Source organism: Plodia interpunctella, chromosome 30 (assembly GCF_027563975.2).
Source record: "Plodia interpunctella isolate USDA-ARS_2022_Savannah chromosome 30, ilPloInte3.2, whole genome shotgun sequence".
Lineage (NCBI taxonomy): Eukaryota > Metazoa > Arthropoda > Insecta > Lepidoptera > Pyralidae > Plodia > Plodia interpunctella.
The window spans coordinates 3,647,651-3,666,074 of NC_071323.1; the positions used below are offsets into that span (position 1 = coordinate 3,647,651).

At 39.9% G+C, this 18,424-nt stretch overlaps 1 protein-coding gene across 2 annotated transcripts; it reads right to left on the minus strand.

Annotated features, from left to right (window-relative positions):
• Nucleotides 1-558: 558 nt before the first annotated feature.
• On the minus strand, nucleotides 559-18,326 carry LOC128682459 (E3 ubiquitin-protein ligase COP1-like). Of its 2 annotated transcripts, none has more exons than XM_053767147.1 (9): nucleotides 18,025-18,326; nucleotides 17,369-17,432; nucleotides 16,335-16,569; nucleotides 14,601-14,793; nucleotides 13,650-13,719; nucleotides 12,904-13,048; nucleotides 10,882-11,000; nucleotides 8,688-8,886; nucleotides 559-8,244 (listed from the first exon to the last, which is right to left on the minus strand). In XM_053767147.1, the coding sequence occupies exons 2-9, from the start codon at nucleotides 17,429-17,431 to the stop codon at nucleotides 7,130-7,132; spliced, it is 2,139 nt and encodes a 712-aa protein (XP_053623122.1). In that variant the 5' UTR covers nucleotide 17,432; nucleotides 18,025-18,326; the 3' UTR covers nucleotides 559-7,129. The 2 variants fall into 2 exon arrangements, with proteins under 2 accessions (XP_053623122.1, XP_053623121.1); XM_053767146.1 differs by having other exon boundaries at nucleotides 10,882-11,003.
• Between the last annotated feature and the right edge of the window lie 98 nt (nucleotides 18,327-18,424).

Below are 18,424 nucleotides of genomic sequence, written 5' to 3' on the forward strand. Positions count from 1 at the left end.
TTGGGGAAGTCGGTTCTGCGCTAAAAAATATTCTTCTTATTTGAGAGCTCGGTGGAGTATACGCCACGCCTCTCTATCCTCGGCTTTGCTTTTAAGGTCTCGATACGACACAACGCCTGCCTTCTCTTTCAGTTGCTCGCATAACTCTTCCTCGGTCTCCCTGGACCTTTTCTTCCTTTCACCAAAAATAAGAAAAATCGAAAATAGTTTATAATTAGTTACATAAGGCGTCGTGTCGTATCAAGTGGCCAATCATTCTTCACCTTTTATTTCTGTCAGCTGTTTTTTTTTTTCGTTTACTATTTCCAGCACTTCTTTGCTCAACATTGCTTTTTCTGTTCGTTGGGAGGACACTCCGAATATTCTGGAGTGTCAGTGTGAATAATAAACGTTTATCCCCCCATACCTGCGCACGTACAGTGAACAGCACATCAACCTACCCAAATTCATTGCAAACTCGCGGCTATTACCGCAGTACATAGAGGTTTATGTAGGGTAACTTGATGTGCTGTTGACTGTACGAGGCGACACGTAAACGTGTGAAATAAAAAACATAAAAGGGGGGATATGAAGTCTTTACTGCACCACTTAATTATTAACAATTATCTCTCTGAGGATTATTCTCACATAATTTATTGTTTTAGCTTACAAATAAGATGGTATATTTCTGTATTATATATTTTAACGCATTTCTATACACGAGGTAAAACAATGAAAACAGCTTATTCGGACGCGAATCAACTTATATTGTATCAACAAATAAATATATATGGACAAATCTAACAGATTGAGCTAGCCCCAAAGTTACTTCAGTTAGTACCACAGATATAAGGCCATTTCAATGTAATGGTCATATATTTGTGGTTAGTACTAACTCAACGATACTATATTAATAATAATATATACATGAACGCCAATAAATCAATAGAAAAATCAATATAAATCCAGCAATGTACATCGAACCCGCTAAGTTCGGCGAGCTTTTAGCCGATAGGGTATTTCTAGAAGTCTGTCTCGAAATAAAAAATAGAAAATAAATGTCGAATGGGAAAAAAAAGTTCTTTAACAACCGTTTTCTACTCAGTATATAGACAGACTGCATAAATTTCCTGTTATTCATAAAAAAAAAGATAAAGAAAATTTTATGCTAAAGTATGCTTTGTCACTGTAAAACATTTGACATTGACAGATCGAGACAAAACTTACTTTAGCTCAAACTATACTTATTTACTTAGTGATTGCAAATGAAACATTTATTAAAACACATTCTACACGAGACACTACACATAGATATCACAAGAGCGAAACATTACTCAGACCCAAACTCAATCCAGCGTTCCCACAAAATTTCACAGCAAACTCTTCTCAAATTGTGAACTGTTGTGTACCTACAGTCCAATTTCGTCGGTTCCACGAAATATGTAAGAAAAAATATGAAAGAAAATATGGTACAGTCAACAGCACATCAAGTTTCCCTGCATGAACCGCTATGGCGCGGTAATAACGGCGAGTTTGCAAGGAATTTGGGTAGGTTGGTGTGCTGTTGTACCAGACGGGGCTCTTCTAAATCGTGTGTACTGTGGTACTGTTTCTAAATTTATTATTTTTTACATGTTATAGTAGGAGATGAGCTTTTCTACCCGAAATATATCCGACCGCCGGAAATATTTCAATTTATACACATTTCTTCCCAAATTTTATTTATTACCGGGATAAATTGAAAAATTTTACACTCGGAAGGTTCAAATAACATTTTGGATGATAATAGCCACAACCATTAATACCAATAAAGGAATAGAGATAGACAGACAGCCGGGAGCGACTTTGCAATGGTCATGAGTGATTATTTTTTTCTCATTGGAACGCTGGACTGAGCTATTTTGGCACAAAGGAGAAGGCCACGACCATAAAATGTTTTATTCATTTGACAACAACTGAGTATATACATATATATATTTATATGGAAAGTTACAGATTTGTGTTATGTGATACAAACTCAATGAAACTATATTTTACAGTGTGAATAGTTTCGTAAATCGTTAGTGCCTATCAAAAGTGTAAATTAAAAAAAAAACACCAAATAGATTATGTATTGTGGTTATGTATATCTAAGACCCAGGCTAACAAAAAAAAAACATTTTCAACCACGATCCGACCGGGGCTTGACGATTCTGTGGGCACACGACACTAAAATGCTTTTTTTAAAATTTCAATTTAAAAACCACGATTGATTGAAAACATCTTACAAACCATTTAAATTGAGTTTTAAAATTAATCATCTGATGTATCCATATAAATGTACGTTTTGGAATATTTTGAGAATTAAGTTAAATAAAATTATGCTGGCGCCACTGTGTTCGACAATTAATTTAAGAACTTTGTTCTTGTCAGTGGAGCATTTTCCATCTAATTCTGTCATTTCCATACTCAATTTCTAGAGAATATAGTGTAGTGACTTCTCCACTTGCCTTCCACACCGTTGTTTATAATCCCAGCTAAGACCTTTCCGGAATCATTTGCCTTTGGCTCTCTGCCAGTACTAGTATTTTCACTGCTCAACACTAGGGAAGGACCTATTTGATGGCGGTCTTTAGTCGCCACGTCGCAAACGTTATCATTATACATTTGTGGCATTTTATAGGTGAACCCGTTCGACCGGGTTTCCCACCACGCTGCCGCTGTGTGGTCGGCGACTTCTTGTTCAACATATTCGCAGCTAACCACCATATCTGGTGGCCGTACACGATATGCCACCCCGGAGGTAGCCTACAGCTCAGGGCCCCGGTGTGTCCGGATATCATAGAGAAATTCTCAATTGTTGTCAAACAAATACAGACTACACATTTGGGGACTTCCACATACTACAATCTAACGTAAATATGTACATAATGCGTACAAGAACGAACGTTTTTATTGACACTTGATGTGGTTTTCAGTTATACAGGGTTACTGGTATCTAACGCATAACCTTCCAAAGGCGCATAAGGTACTAACATCTTTTGTTCTACGACTTTTGTCTAAACGTAATAAATACAAAAAATTCCCTATTTTTAGTTTGAATGTCGTTTCTATAAAACGTTAACTCTATGTCCGATTCCGCTACATAACGCTACTGTACTGTCTCGTGTCGCTCGGCTATTACATATAATTAACATGTGTAGAATCGCAAATTAGATTGTATTTTTTTATATGAAAAAAAAAAACTGCTAATCACGAAAAGTCGTAGAATAAAAGTGGCTTGTTTTGATGTACCCGAGTAGTCTTTAGGAGGTTTTGCGTTTGATACCAGTAACCCTGTATAGCGGATAGTCTAACTTAAAAACTTGTATAGGGACCCTCCATAAGATACCTTTTCTTGTGGTTAAATGTCACGTTTTGTTTTAAACTATTGTAAAATTATTTGCCAAATGATATAAAAAAAAACTCAGCAGAAACTTTTAAATGTTCAATCTTGTACGCTTATTAAGTTAAAATTCTCACAATTGTTTCTACAAATGTAGGACCTAACACCAGAACAGAAAATATTGTGTTTTCAGCGGCGGGTTAAGATTATCCGCTACTCTCTAATGAAAATACTGTACGTCGGCGTGAGACGTGAAGAGATGAATTGATTCGGCCGAACTGGCACGGTCTCGATAGCTCAGTGGTCTAGAGCACTGTCCCGGATAGACAGGGGCGCGGGTTCAATTCCCGCTCGATTACAGAAATGTTCTCATTGTTATATTTTTAAAATAGACTAACATTATTTGTTATAACCATAACCTTACCAAATTTCATCATAATCGATTCAGCTATTTAGCCGTAAAATTTTTCCCATCAAATAACTCACTATCGATCATTAGGAAGCTAAAGCGATAGGTTCGCTCTTTACGACCTTGTATGTATGCCGCGATATGATTCAAAAATTAATAAAATTTTATATAGATCCTGTAAAAGTCTGATTAACTCCGTTTTTATACGCTATAGATTGTTGCAGCTATACTATCGACAGTCAAAAATAATAAATTCGCAGTTGCGTTCCGGGTTGTGAAGCCGCGAAGACAGTGGTCAGTGTAAAAACAAACTTTAAAATTTTCAAAATCCTGTTGTGATTTCACAATCTGCCTGATGTCAACCCTCAGCTTAATAATAAAAACTGTCTATCGATAAAAAAAAAACTATCGACTTTCCGGCAACACTAGTACATTTTATAATAAGATTATACACACCAAACTAGACAATTTCTAATGCGGTTTTAGACAAAAGCCAGCTTTCACATCACAGGGGACACAGCGCGGGCAGTGTTGGGCTCAAAAACGATTTAATATGAAGCTATAAATTAAGACTATATCTAGTTTGTAATAACTTTTTGTTTGACGCAAGGTGAATATATTTCTATCTCTTTCATCGGTAGCCCAACCTCACTTTCTTATCCGTGGTATATGTAAATTAGCTATGATGTGTGGCCAAATTTAACTTTAGATATAATACATCATTTAATGACGTCAAAAAATTTGTTTAAAAAAGGAAAAAAAACATTTATTTTTTCCCAAAAATCGTTCGAACACCAGACAAATAAAAAAACTAATCATGTTATTGATAAAAAAACTTTAAGCTAATATAATCTAAGCTAATAGGTGACGCAGACGCCCGCCTGTGGATCGAAGGGTCTCAAGTTCGTATCCTACTCGTGCCACACGAGTTTGTACACAAATCTGACTCGTGTATAGTAAGTTTTCATCGACCACCACTTGCTTCCGGTGAAGGAGAACATCGCGAGGAAACCTGCACACTGGTGGACAGTTTAGTTCACTAGTGCGTACGCGACTATCTGCCACTAGATGTCGGTAAGTAGTTGTAAGTCATGTCAGATGTCTTTAGGCGACTTGAATAAAATCTGACACTAGTGTTAGCAATAACCGGATAATAGAATAATAGGATAAGTCTACTGCCATATTCCAAAGCGTAGATGAAGAAGGAGTCACCGTATGCAAGAAAGAGAGGTCGTATGTACGCTACATATGAAAGTGATAAGAACATATGTACTTCGAATCAAAAAGATTTTGTGAATACTGGCTCCACTCTTACCTATAGCTTTAGGACATTGAATAAATTTAAATAATCTTACAATCTAGGTGTTTATTTAATTAGTTTGACATTCAAAATGGCGCCTGTGGAATGTTATTTTCACTTTTCAACTTCATTCATCTTTCATCTTGTCCTTCTATAAGCTTTCGTGCTGTGCAAATGTGCCTTATCGTGTCTTAATAAACTATTATAAATGTTGCTGTGATTTTTGGACCTTTTAATTCACGCAATCAAGACCGCTTACTGCACACCGTGAGTAATTTTTTCTCACCGAACTATCTATATGCTGAATCAATTGTTGAAATGGCTCCATTATTAAATTATAGGGTGTTTAAGATTATTAGTGATTCAGAGACCTTATGGACCTACGAACTGCCATAACAGGTGATTTGAGCATTGTCAACATACAAAGATTACAAATTTAATATCAAGAAACATCTACATATCATATCCTGGTTTGTGACCAATGAAGAAACACACAATGGACTGGGTGTAACTTAGAATATAAATATGTGCAATCCTCGGCACACAAATTTAAGGAAATCCCTTCTGAATGCTCCTCTCCTACACTGTCCTAGGAACCTAAACACCAAATTTCAGCTTTCTACGCCCAGTAGTTTCCGTTGTGCGTTGTCCGTCAGTCAGTCAGACAGTCACTCAAGTAACGCGAGAGTTTTATATGGTCGCCATTTTGATTCAACTTATGTTTGGAGTTAGAATATAAAAATGTATAATTTTCTGCACATAAATTTCAGGAAATCCTGTCTTAGTGCTACCCTACACTGTCCTAGGAACATACACACCAAATTTCAGCTTTCTACGCCCAGTAGTTTCCGCTGTGCGTTGTCTGTCAGTCAGTCACTCAGTAACGGAAGAGATTTATATATATGGATTAAACCTGGCGCTGGCGGTCGCCATTTTGGTTCAACTTATGTTTGGACAACAGAGTGCTAGTATATGAGCCTTTCTTCATAGTGATGTCTAATCGCGACACGCGAAACATCGTGTCGCAGAAATCGGATTGACATCCGGAATTCGGATATGTCATGTTCACAAAACATTTTGACCTTTTGTGTGATGTACCTGCGCAGAAATAAATTTTTTGCACGGCGCGAAAATATCTGCGCCAATCATAGCGCGCCATTTGGACGCGCGAACAAAACCGTTCGCTATTGGCTAATGCGTGCGTACGCGCCACGCCCCGACGCGATCGTACAATTGTTATGAGCGAGATAGCACGACTCCTGTTGTTTTTGGATTTAGAATCTTATGTAGTAGCAATAAGTTCGTTATTTCACTAATGGTTTCATTCGGCCAGAGTCGGCGGTCGGTTGTGCTATACTGCGCCGTCGAACAATGCCGAGGTAACTTATATATATACCTATAAATGTGGTATTACGTACTCTTCTTGTTCATAGTCGTATTCCTCATGGCTGAGGGTCGTGGTTATGTGGAATAAAACACACACAACAACTTTCTTGGCATTATTAATGGAGTGGTTTGCCTTTGCCTTCAGTCAAATTGGTATACAAACTCGTGTGGCACGAGTAGGATTCGACCTGGGACCTTTCGATCCACAGGCTGGCGTCTTAACCATTACACCGCCGCCGCTTCACATACTCTATAGGTACATATTTACACTCCGAGAATCCAAGAAGACGACATCCAACATCAGTTATGTAAAGAGACTAAAGCGATACGACCAGGAGCTCGCCTTTTGAAGGCCTACCACAAAACATTCAAATACGTAGTACCTAGTAACGTCCACAAACTGTCTCTTTATCCCATATCGTGTACGCATCGTGTAAAAAAGTATGTGTGGACGCAATGACGTGCTACGTGCTTTGTGTCTCATGGTAGACCCCAGATTCTAAGGCCGGGGAGCGTCGGTGCGGAGATGCATTAGTCTGTAGTGGAAGAGAAATATAGGAAATTGAACTGCGTACACTATGGCAATGGAAGAAAATTACAACACACACTCTTAGATAAGAGAGAGATAGATAACACATTGGCACGTCTTCTCCGCGGAAATTTGTCCATGTTACTGACGTTTCATTTCAAATTAAACCAATTCTAACACTTTGATAGTTCCTTGGCTGTTGGCGGCTAGAAGCACACGCGAATCCGCGGCCCGTCGCCAGCACACGGCCGACACGAACTCCGAGGGCTCCTCGTCCCGCCTCTCCCTTTCCAGGAACCCTCTCACTGCATCAAATCTATACGCCAATAGCGGTCGAGATAAACCGGAATAGTACACATATAAGGCATTATTCTCCGATCCACAAGCAACATATTTTCCGTCCGTAGCTAAACCGACAAAGTTCTTCTCGTTGGCATGTCCAGTGAAAGATCTTACGCATCTAGGGGACTCCACTCTCCACAATTTTAGCTGGGAGTCCGTCGATGCGGACACTAAGGTTTTAGCATCGAGGAATTTCACGTAAGACACCGCTTTCCGATGATCTCTGAACACGGCCAATGGAGTCCTCGGTGCACGTAGATCGTAGTAATGAACGCAGTGGTCGGCCGATCCGAACGCCAGATGGCAGGACGATCGCGGATTGAACCGGACACAGCACACGTTGAATTTAGCTTCTAACGTTGCCACGGACCGCTCTGCGTTCAGAGCCCACAGCTTCACCCTCGCATCGTCCGACCCGGAGGCCAGTAATCTCACATCTGCACGATTAAAATGCACACTCCAGCACCGCTTATCGTGTTCTTGCAACGCCCTTGTTCGCTGTCCGGTCCCAGCGTCCCAAACGGATACCGTCCCCTCGTAATCCGACGAAGCGATCACATTTTTGTGGTAAGCGTTCCACGAGACACAAGAAATTTTATGCGAACACTGCATTTCCGCACACGGGTAATGAACGTCGACCGCATCGCGCACCACCGCCTCAAATTCGAACACTTTAATTCTTTTCGTCACGCCGGCTATGGCGAAAAACTCTTCATCTTTGTCGAACTCTATGGTTGACACAATGGTGGAGTAGTTGATCGCGTCGCTGCAGTACGAGAGGGTGGCGAGGGGCCGCAGCGCGCGGTACCGCGTGAAGGCGACGAGGTCCTCGCGGAAGGCGTCGAGGCCCCGCAGCCCCCCGCCGCCGCCCGCCGCGCTCGCCGCGCGGCTTGTGTCCTCCAGGGCTGGACCCATGGACATGTTCGATGTGGATCCTGTTGAAACAATATTTATAAATAAATATATTAGGACAAATCACACAGATTGAGCTGGGCCCAAAGTAAGTTCGAGACTTGTGTTATGGGATACTGACTCAACGATACTATATTTTGTAACAAATACATACATAGATAAACATCCAAGACCCGGGCCAATCAGAAAAAGTTCATTTTCCATCATGACCCGACCGGGGATCAAACCTCTCGGTTTGTGTAACGCGTATGTTTGTAACGCGATAACTTTCGAACCGTCGGTCTGATTTTGATTAAATTTAAAAGTTACGCAGGATCTGTCAATAGAATTTTCAAGTTCGTACGGCATCAAAATAGGTTAAAGTATTTTTGGAAATATTCACAATTTTTTGTAAAAACGTATTTATTGTGTACGCGGAGGTCAAAGTTCGCGGCGAACAAATAGTTACACAGCACAGTGCACTCACCGATGTGTGTGTCGGGCGCCGTCTGGTCGCCGGGCGCGTGCGGCGCCAGCGCCGGCGCCTGCGGCACGTGGTCGTCGCAGACGCCGGCGGGGGCGGGGGCGGGGGCTGCGGGGGCGCGGGCGCCGGGGGGCGACGCGGGCGCCGCGGGGGACTCCGCCCCCGGGAAGTACAGCTCGTCCGCGCGGTGCGCGAAGTAGCACTAAAGATTACAATGATCAATACATACCTGACTAATATTATACATGCGAAAGTTTGTTCGTTCGTTCGTTCGTTCGTTCGTTCGTTCGTTTGTTTGTTTGTTTGTTTGTTTGTTTGTTTGTTTGTTTGTTTGTTTGTTTGTTTGTTTGTTTGTTTGTTTGTTTGTTTGTTTGTTTGTTTGTTTGTTTGTTTGTTTGTTTGTTTGTTTGTTTGTTTGTTTGTTTGTTTGTTTGTTTGTTTGTTTGTTTGTTTGTTTGTTTGTTTGTTTGTTTGTTTGTTTGTTTGTTTGTTTGTTTGTTTGTTTGTTTGTTTGTTTGTTTGTTTGTTTGTTTGTTTGTTTGTTTGTTTGTTTGTTTGTTTGTTTGTTTGTTTGTTTGTTTGTTTGTTTGTTTGTTTGTTTGTTTGTTTGTTTGTTTGTTTGTTTGTTTGTTTGTTTGTTTGTTTGTTTGTTTGTTTGTTTGTTTGTTTGTTTGTTTGTTTGTTTGTTTGTTTGTTTGTTTGTTTGTTTGTTTGTTTGTTTGTTTGTTCGTTTGTTTGTTACCTCTTCATACCTAACCTAAGTAATATTATAAATGCTTTGTTTATGTGTTTGTTTGTTACCTCTTCACGCTCTATCTACTCGATCAATCTTCTTGAAATTTTGCATACGTGTAGTTTATTATACAACTACATATATCTTATATTCATGAGTCGTTCGACACAAAAGCAAAAACAACCTACTTAGACCACACAGATCGAATTGCCACCGAAGTTGTAATAACTTAAATTTTTGAAATTAAATCTTTTCCGGGTTATATTCTACCCGTGTACTGAATTTCATAACAATCCGTCCAGTAGATTTCTCGTGAAAAAGCAACAAAGATGCACACACATCCTCACAAACTTTTGCATTTATAACAGTAGTAAGATTACCGTTGAACAACACTTTATTGGCGGCAAAATTTGACTTGAAACTAAAAGTTTCTCGTAAAATAATAGTTTTGGATATTTACTTGATAATTTTATTATTAATAATATCTTTTGCCCATGGCGTCGCCCGCGTGATGTTAATAGTAAAATTTCGGTCAATTATTAAGAAAAATGATGTAGAATATGTTTACCAATTTTCAGCTTTTCATCTTGAAAATTGTATTAAGTCCCATACAACCTTCACCCCCCTTTGGTAGGGGTTGAGGGTTCATTTTCAGAAATATCATGAAATATGTATACATTAATTTGTTGTAACCAACTAAAAGCCAGATTTTCAAGTCACTAACTTCAACGGTGTAGAACTTTCATATAAAAAGTTTTCAGTCCTTTCACCCCCTTCGGGGTGGAATTTCTAAAAATAATTTCTTAATGCTCACCTACACTCCCCAGGGAACCTACATGCCAAATTTGAGCTTCCTACCCCCAGTAGTTACGGCTGTACGTTGTCTGTCAGTCAGTCACTCAGTAAAGCAAGAGTTTTTTTATATATAGATTCATATATATTGTGCACTTTTATAAATGTGCGTAAGTATTGATAGATAAAGCAAGTTTGAAACTTGTTATATGTACTAACACAACGGAAATTAATTTTATAACACATTCCTCGTCCTATATTGTGAATGTAAAAATGTTTGTCTGGCCTTCTTTCACGTCACAACAAAGAAATGATTTTTGATGTGGAGAACGACATCAGCTACGGGCAGAGCCGGGGTCAACAGCTAGTGGTTCCTAAAGTTCTAAATAAGTTTTTTTATGTATTTTAATAGGTTAGGTAACATATTAAAATGCGAAAATAATTTAACCAATCGAACCAGTAATTTCAGAGATTCGTCCAAACTTGACCCACCGGTCAGCATGGCCCACTACTGGCCCACCCATGAACTGAACCGTCCTCATCTGGCCCACCAGTGGGTCTCTGTGACCCATTATGGATTGAAATAATCTACACAAAGTTCGTCGTCGCCACCTGCAGTCTAGCGCCTCGTCCATGGCCCACCGGTGGGTCATTCTGGCCCACTAAGTTTACCTGCACGAAGTCGTCAAAATGCTGCGTCAGTCGCCGCCATCTTGACGCCAACGCGTCAGTTCCACCGACGCTGGACGCGAAACTTTCCTCCTCGATTCCCGGCCCACCTGTGGGACTGCCTGCTAACAAAAACATAAATTACACACATACATTAATTTAAAGGCCGTTTGACCTTTAAACACACATTTATTAAATGCAAGCTCTTACTAATCGATTGGTTTCGTAATGAAATATTGAAGCGGTGGTGGTGTAATGGTTAAGACGCCCGCCTGTGGATCGAAAGGTCTCAGGTTCGTATCCTAGTCGTGCCACACGAGTTTGTACACCAATCTGACTCATGTATAGTAGTTTTCATCGACCACCACTTGCTTCCGGTGAAGGAGAACATCGCGAGGAAACCTGCACACTGGCGGACAGTTTAGTTCACTAGTGCGTATGCGACTACCTGACACTAGAGGGCGGTAGAAGTCGTAGAAAGTCATGCCAGATGCCTTTAGGCGACTTGAATAAAATGTGACACCAGTGTTAGCAATAACACACTCGATATGATGATGATAGTAGTTTGTAGCTTGTGAGAAATAACTATAAATATAAAGATTGACGAGAAAAAGTGCCTGTGAAGGTCTAATTTCTGAATAAATGATTTGAATTTGAATTTGACAATAAGGAAATTGTCTGACTTAATCTGCTAACTTTGCACACCAGTGTGCTGTTTAGTACTAGCTGCGCCTTGGGGCTTTCTCCCGTGGGAATTTCGGGATAAAAAGTACCCTATGTGTTATTCCAGGATATATTGTACCCGTGTACCAAATTTCATAATAATCTGTCCTGTAGATAATACGTGAAGACGTAACAAACTTACTTTCGCATTTATAATATTAGTTGGGATTGGGTCTAGTTGCGCCCCGGGTCTCCGCTCCCGTTGGAATTTCGGGATAAACTTTGTAACTTGTGTGTATGGTTTAGATGTTTTGCTCAATATAATCGCCGTAATCTGACAATTATAAAGCAATAATTTTGTAAAAAAATAATTTTAAACTGCTTCACCCTCACTGGGTACATGTTTCACTGCACAAAATTTTGTAATCCTCAAGCTGTACGTGTTTGCAAATAAATGAATTATGAATTGTGAAAAAAATTTTAATAAGTACACAATGTTACAATCGGGTGCCTGTAATTGGCTTTATGTAATGTATTGTTGTTGTCGTCTAGAATTAAGGTTTGTATGCGGTTGATTCCCCTTAAAAATGACAAAAAACATGTGTAATTCCAGGTTATATTATTTTAAATACTAATTTGACATAAAGCTACTTGGATTTCAACATTAATTGAACAATACTAACTAATGACTAGAATAAAAATGCTTTTTATGTTTGAAGTGGATTGCAAAGGAGATTTAAATAAAAATAATGGATGATGGTTATAGTAAAATTCATAGTACTTCTCCTGTATGTACCGCTCAATGACAGAGGAAAAAAAAACAAAACAAATATCGCTTTTAAACAGAACTAAAGTAATGAGGTCGGAGTCCGGGCGCGCGCGACCTATCCTTCTTGGACGGCGCCTCAACAATGTTAATAAATTAATATATCAGGACAAATCACACGGATTGAGCTGGCCCCAAAGTAAGTTCGAGACTTGTGTTATGGGATACTGACTCAACGATACTATATTCTATAACATATACACATATAGATAACATCCAAGACCCGGGCCAATCTGAAGTGATTCTGATCTAATGTTTGATATGGTTTTTTTTTAATATTATTTATATATATTTGTAAGCCCTCACAGGCTGAAATTAAGACTATTTGTACACATTAAATGCACATAAATACATTCTTATTCTTATTACAAATTTAGGGAGTTAAAAAGACGCCAAACATATGCTACTCAATTTTCCATAAATCAACCCCCAGAGGCTGAAATATGGGTAGAAAATCTGAAATAGAGGATGAAAAATATCGATATATTTTTGTGCGAACTTTATCATAGTTTTACTATAGTAAATATATGACTCACGGCTTTCGTTCAGTTGGCCAGCGCTGTCGCCCACGTTTCCCGCCAAAGTCTGGAGTTCGCACCTCAGCGCCGCTTCTTCTTCATCAGACGCGACTGCCGGCAACTTAGCCAGTGACGCTGCACCGGAGCGCAGGTCGCGGAGCACCTGATTGAACGATTGGTCCAGTGGTTAAGTCCACCATAGCATTTTTATCAATCCATTAATATTATAAATGCGTAAGTCTGTATGTTTCGCTTACACGGCTAAACTGATGGACCATCATTTTAATGAAATTTTGTATGCATGTAGGTAAGACCCTAGTTCAGACAGAGGCTGCTATATTTTTTCAAAAATCAACCCACAAAATAAAAAATGGGGCGGGGGAGGGTGAAAGTTTGTATGAAAATCATTTTTGTTTCAAATTCACGCGGGTAAAGCCACGGGCTTAAGCAAGTCCTTACCGTTAGATAAATTAAAAAACCCCCGATTCCCCCGATTCGATTTTGCTACAACTTTTGGACTGCTGCTGAACCTACTTTGATCAAACATATCTGAGAACCACCACATATAAATTAGCCATCAAATAAAAAAAAACCGTATTCAGATCGTCAAATTCACCCGTTGATGAGCTACGGTGCCACGTACACAGACATACAGACAGACACACTTAGCGGTCAAACTTATAACACCCCTCTTTTTGCGGCGGGGGTTAAAAATGGGTGAATAAGAGAGAGAGACATTAAAAAAAACTATGTTATCTTGTTACCTCGCACACGTGTTCCATGTCCTTCCTCACCAGTTGCGCTTCGCGTGCCAACTGCTCCAGCTGGTGAGATCTGAGGAATATGACGGATACTCGTTTCATTTTTGAAGTACATTAGAAAAGAGTCTTAAAAATTCGGCTATTCTGTATGATACCGAGATAAAAATTGCCCATTTCAGCAACTCACCCAATTTTTGCAACTCACCCTTGCCAATTTCAGCGACTCACCCTTGCCTATTTCAACGACTCACCCTTGCCAATTACAGCGACTCACCCTTGCCTATTTCAACGACTCAACCTTGCTTAATTCAGCGACTCACCCTTGCCTATTTCAACGACTCACCCTTGCTTAATTCAGCGACTCACCCTTGCCTATTTCAACGACTCACCCTTGCTTAATTCAGCGACTCATCCTTGCCTATTTCAACGACTCACCCTTGCTTAATTCAGCGACTCATCCTTGCCTATTTCAACGATTCACCCTTGCTTAATTCAGCGACTCATCCTTGCCTATTTCAGCGACTCACCCTTGTCCATTTTTAACGAATCATTCTTTAAAATCTAAGCTACTAACTCTCGCCCGTAAACCTTGCTGACGTAATCTCGCCCTCAGCTCACCTGTGGCAAGATGTCGAAACAGTGGTGGTGTAATGGTTAAGAAGCCCAGCTGTGGATCGAAAGGTCTCAAGTTCGTATCCTACTCGTGCCACACGAGTTTGTACACCAATCTGACTCATGTATAGTAATTTTCATCGACCACCACTTGCTTCCGGTGAAGGAGAACATCGCGAGGAAACCTGCACACTGGTGGACGGTTTATCTCACTATGGTGTATGCGACTACCTGCCACTAGATCGGTAAGTAGTCGTAAAAGTCATGTCAGATGCCTTCAGGCGACTTGAATAAAATCTGACACCATTGTTAGCGACAACACACTCGATATAATGAGCTCACCTGTGCCGGTGCAGCTGTTTGAGGAACTCGTACAGCAGTCGGTGGTGGGCGGCGGCGGACTCCGCTTCCAGCAGCCGCTTCCTGCGCTGCAGCACGTCCAGCATGCGCTCCACGTCCGGCATGGCGAGGTGGCGGGACGAGGACGCGACGAGCGCGCGGAGGCGCTCAGCGTCGCCCGAGGGCTGACCGACGCCTGTCGGTTTATGTTGATTTGAAATCACAGCTGACATGAACTTCACGCTGGTCAATTGACGACCTCGGTGGCGCAGTGGTAAAGCGCCTGCCTCTGAACCGAGAGGTCCCGGGTTCGATCCCCGGTCGGGTCACGAGGGAAAATTGATCTTTTTCTGATTGGCCCGGGTCTTGGATGGTTGTTTATCTATATTATATTTGTTGTAAAATATAGTATCGTTGAGTTAGTATCACATAACACAAGTCTCGAACTTACTTTGGGGCTAGCTCAATCTGTGTGATTTGTCTTAATATATTTCATATATTTATTGACGAATATCACATGTAATATCCAAACGAATTTGGTAGAGAGACAAAGTAATGAATCCCAATCCCAACTAATATTATAAATGCGAAAGTTAGTTGGTGGGTGGGTTGGGGCAAACTTGGTGGGTCACCACACTCGTGATGCACACATCCTTCCATCCAAGAAGTTAGTACTGGACTCGATATGGGCAGTTAATGACGATGATACTGATCAACTGAATTTGTAAACATGACCCAGGCATCCACGACTAGCAGGCCTACCATCAACTTTTGCATGACTTCAATCAGTACAATTTAAGAAACTAAAATGAATCGCATTCACACAAAAAATTAAATCAACGGTACGATTTTGCGATGCAGTTCAGTTTAGATTGTAAAGTGGACCGCGTTAAGAGAGGTTTCCTATATTTATGCAAACAATTTTATGTCATAATTTAACATGGCATACTTTTACTTATCATAATAATAGTTACGCACAATATTAATTTGGCATGATGTTTTAGGCGCAATTTTTTTACACATAAGCATAACAATTTTTAAGCATAATATTGTAAAGCATACTGGCGGCTTATGTGTGTCCCGAGCGCCGCCCCGCCGCACCCTGACCTACTGCTACACTATAGCTTTATGTGAATCGAAATTATGGTAAAATACATTAGCCTCAGCTATAATTTAAGACAAGCACTCGCGCCTATAATGCTGGCAATAACTGAAAGTCAGTGTTTCCGTACTAAGGTGCAGAAGGTTGTGCTGAGTTAAGAGGCCTCATTGCCTTGCTGCAGCACAGCGATCTGTTTCATTTTATGTCTTTTTTTATTATAAGACTAGTCTGTTGCTTCTTTGGTGTCTGTGGCAAATCAAATAAACGAATTACCTATCCATCTGTCTAATTAAGCTTATTGAAAATGCCAAAAAACATGTGTGTCAAAATATTATTATGTCAAAAAAATATATGCGTAACTCGTTGTGCAAAATTAAATTAATTATAAAAAAAAAGTATGCGATGGTAAGACTTCAGCCTTCTGATTATCACAGGCGGCTAAATCCATTTATATCTTGTGGACAAGCATTATGAAAGCTAGATAAGTTTATATTAGATATCCCCCTCAGCCTCATGGCTGACATAGTCACACAAAGTGCACTCAAGCCTTGTCAAAAATTTAGAAGAAAAAAAAAAAAGAGTTCTGCCATCAGGTGAGCCGTATGCCTGTTCGCCCGATTGGTAGCAACACTTACTAGACCCGGGTGTGCTGGGCCTCGGCCTGGCCAAGCGCTTCTTCGCCACTAGCTCATTTAGCAGAAAGTTCGGGAATATGTGTTCTCTGGAAGCTAAGGCTGCCCCGCACTTGGGACATCTTCGATGGAGCTCCACGGACTTGGCGATGCACGCGTAGCAGAACGAGTGGCCGCAGCGGGTGACGTAGGCCTCCTCTATGAGCTCGAAGCAGACCGGACAGAGGAGATCACCGTCCTGTGTGTTAAAACACTTAACATGTAAACTTGTATTCGATTTAATACAAGCTTTTATCCGCGTTAACTTCGTGTTCTTATTATTGTCTATATTACGGGTTCTATGCCAGATTTTCAATTCCATCCAGTAATTTTCGCGTTAACAAACATACAGACAGACAAACAAACATTGTAAAAAAATGCTTTTGCATTCTAATAGATATTAGTCCCATAGGTGTGAACGGAGGCTGCTCTAGTGACAAGAACAATTTTTGCATTGTTATTTAGCACCACCTATAATATGGATTTCAGCAAGGATTTTCGCAAATCCCATGGGAATAATATTTTTTTCTGAGATGAATGGTACCCTATGTCTTTGTCTATACTCTTAATTATATACAGGTTTACTGGTGTCTAACGCATAACCTTCCAAAGGCGCATAAGGTACATAGAGACTGACATCTTTTGTTCTACGACTTTTGTTTAAACATAAAAAATACAAAAAAAAAACTTTTTTAGTTTTAATGTTGTTTCTATAAAATGTTTACTCTATGTTCGATTCCACTACATAACGTTACTGTACTGTCTCTTGTTGCTCGGTTATTACATATAGTTAAGATGTGTAGAATCAGAAAGTAGATTGTATTTTTTATTAAATGAACAAAAGAATCACAAGAAGTTGTATAATAAAAGTTGCTTGTTTTGATGTACCCAAGTAGTCTTTAGGAGGTTTTGTGTTTGATACCAATACCCTGTATATATGCGAATATTGGTCGAGTAGATTAATCTCAACCCAGGAATTTATTATCATTTTCACTCACCTTCTCCTCGAGCGAGCCCCCGAGCCCGCCGAGCGCGGACGTGCTTGCCGCAGACCCCGACATCCTGACGGACATACAATTATTAACATACTGCGGCCCAAGGCTTTGGCTCCAGTAATTATGGGATAAAAAGTACCCTATGTGTTATTCCAAGTTTTATTCTACCAGTGTATCAAATTTCATAACAATCAGTTTAGTAGAATTTGACTTGCTTCCGGTGAAGGAAAACATCGTGAGGAAACCTGCACGCTGATTGATTATTAACTTGTGTGTGAAGTGGAGAAGGCAATGGCAAACCACTCCATTAATAATGCCAAGAAAGTTGTGTGTGTTTCATTCCACGTAATGACCACAACCCTCAGCCATCAGGAATATGAAGAAGAAAAGTTAAAATGAACAGAATAAAAATACATTACCCAAATATTAGTTATTTTTTAGAAACCACTTCAATACACTGCTTAAACTCAATGTAACAACTGAAGTTAAGCCTTCACCCTAATCCTACCTATATATGCAGCTTCATGCATCACCGGATCCTAGCCTAGAGCCCTATTTATAAACGAGAATCGATTGATACTGTCCTCATTGAGCAGTGACCATAATATTAGGGGGAACTCAAAATAACCTCAAATATGGACTATTCCTGTCATATGTACCTTGGAAATTTAGACCGTTTGGTAGATCAAATCAGCAGCAGGCCATAAAAGAGTTTAGGATCTAACGAATCTCACAACACACCAACTCCAGGATCCACACATCAGCGTAAGACTCCGCCCTAAATAACACAGGTTTTCATAACAGTCAACCCGGTCACCGCACTTGGGTTTTGGTTAACGGTTTTATTCTATTCACTAAACATGGTTTATAGCCAAAACCCATTGTCTTATCAAAAAAATGTCCAGAAATACAGCTGCTTGAGAACTCAGCATTTTCGGACTATTCGGTAAATTTGATTTGACATTTGGGATAAGTGTTGCCAGTAAAGAAATAAATTGAGATAAATATATAACTCTATATAGGTTATGGATGTTTTTATTATTTTTACATTTAATATTT

Excerpts from the sequence above, each read along its gene's own strand:
- LOC128682459 (XM_053767146.1), bottom strand. The coding sequence starts at position 17,431 with ATGTCGGGGTCTGCGGCAAGCACGTCCGCGCTCGGCGGGCTCGGGGGC. Across the intron at positions 14,794-16,334 it reads GCCCAGCACACCCGGGTCTA|GCGTCGGTCAGCCCTCGGGC; the intron begins GTAAGTGTTGCT and ends ATAAACCGACAG. Across the intron at positions 11,004-12,903 it reads TGGCCAACTGAACGAAAGCC|CAGGCAGTCCCACAGGTGGG; the intron begins GTGAGTCATATA and ends TGTTTTTGTTAG.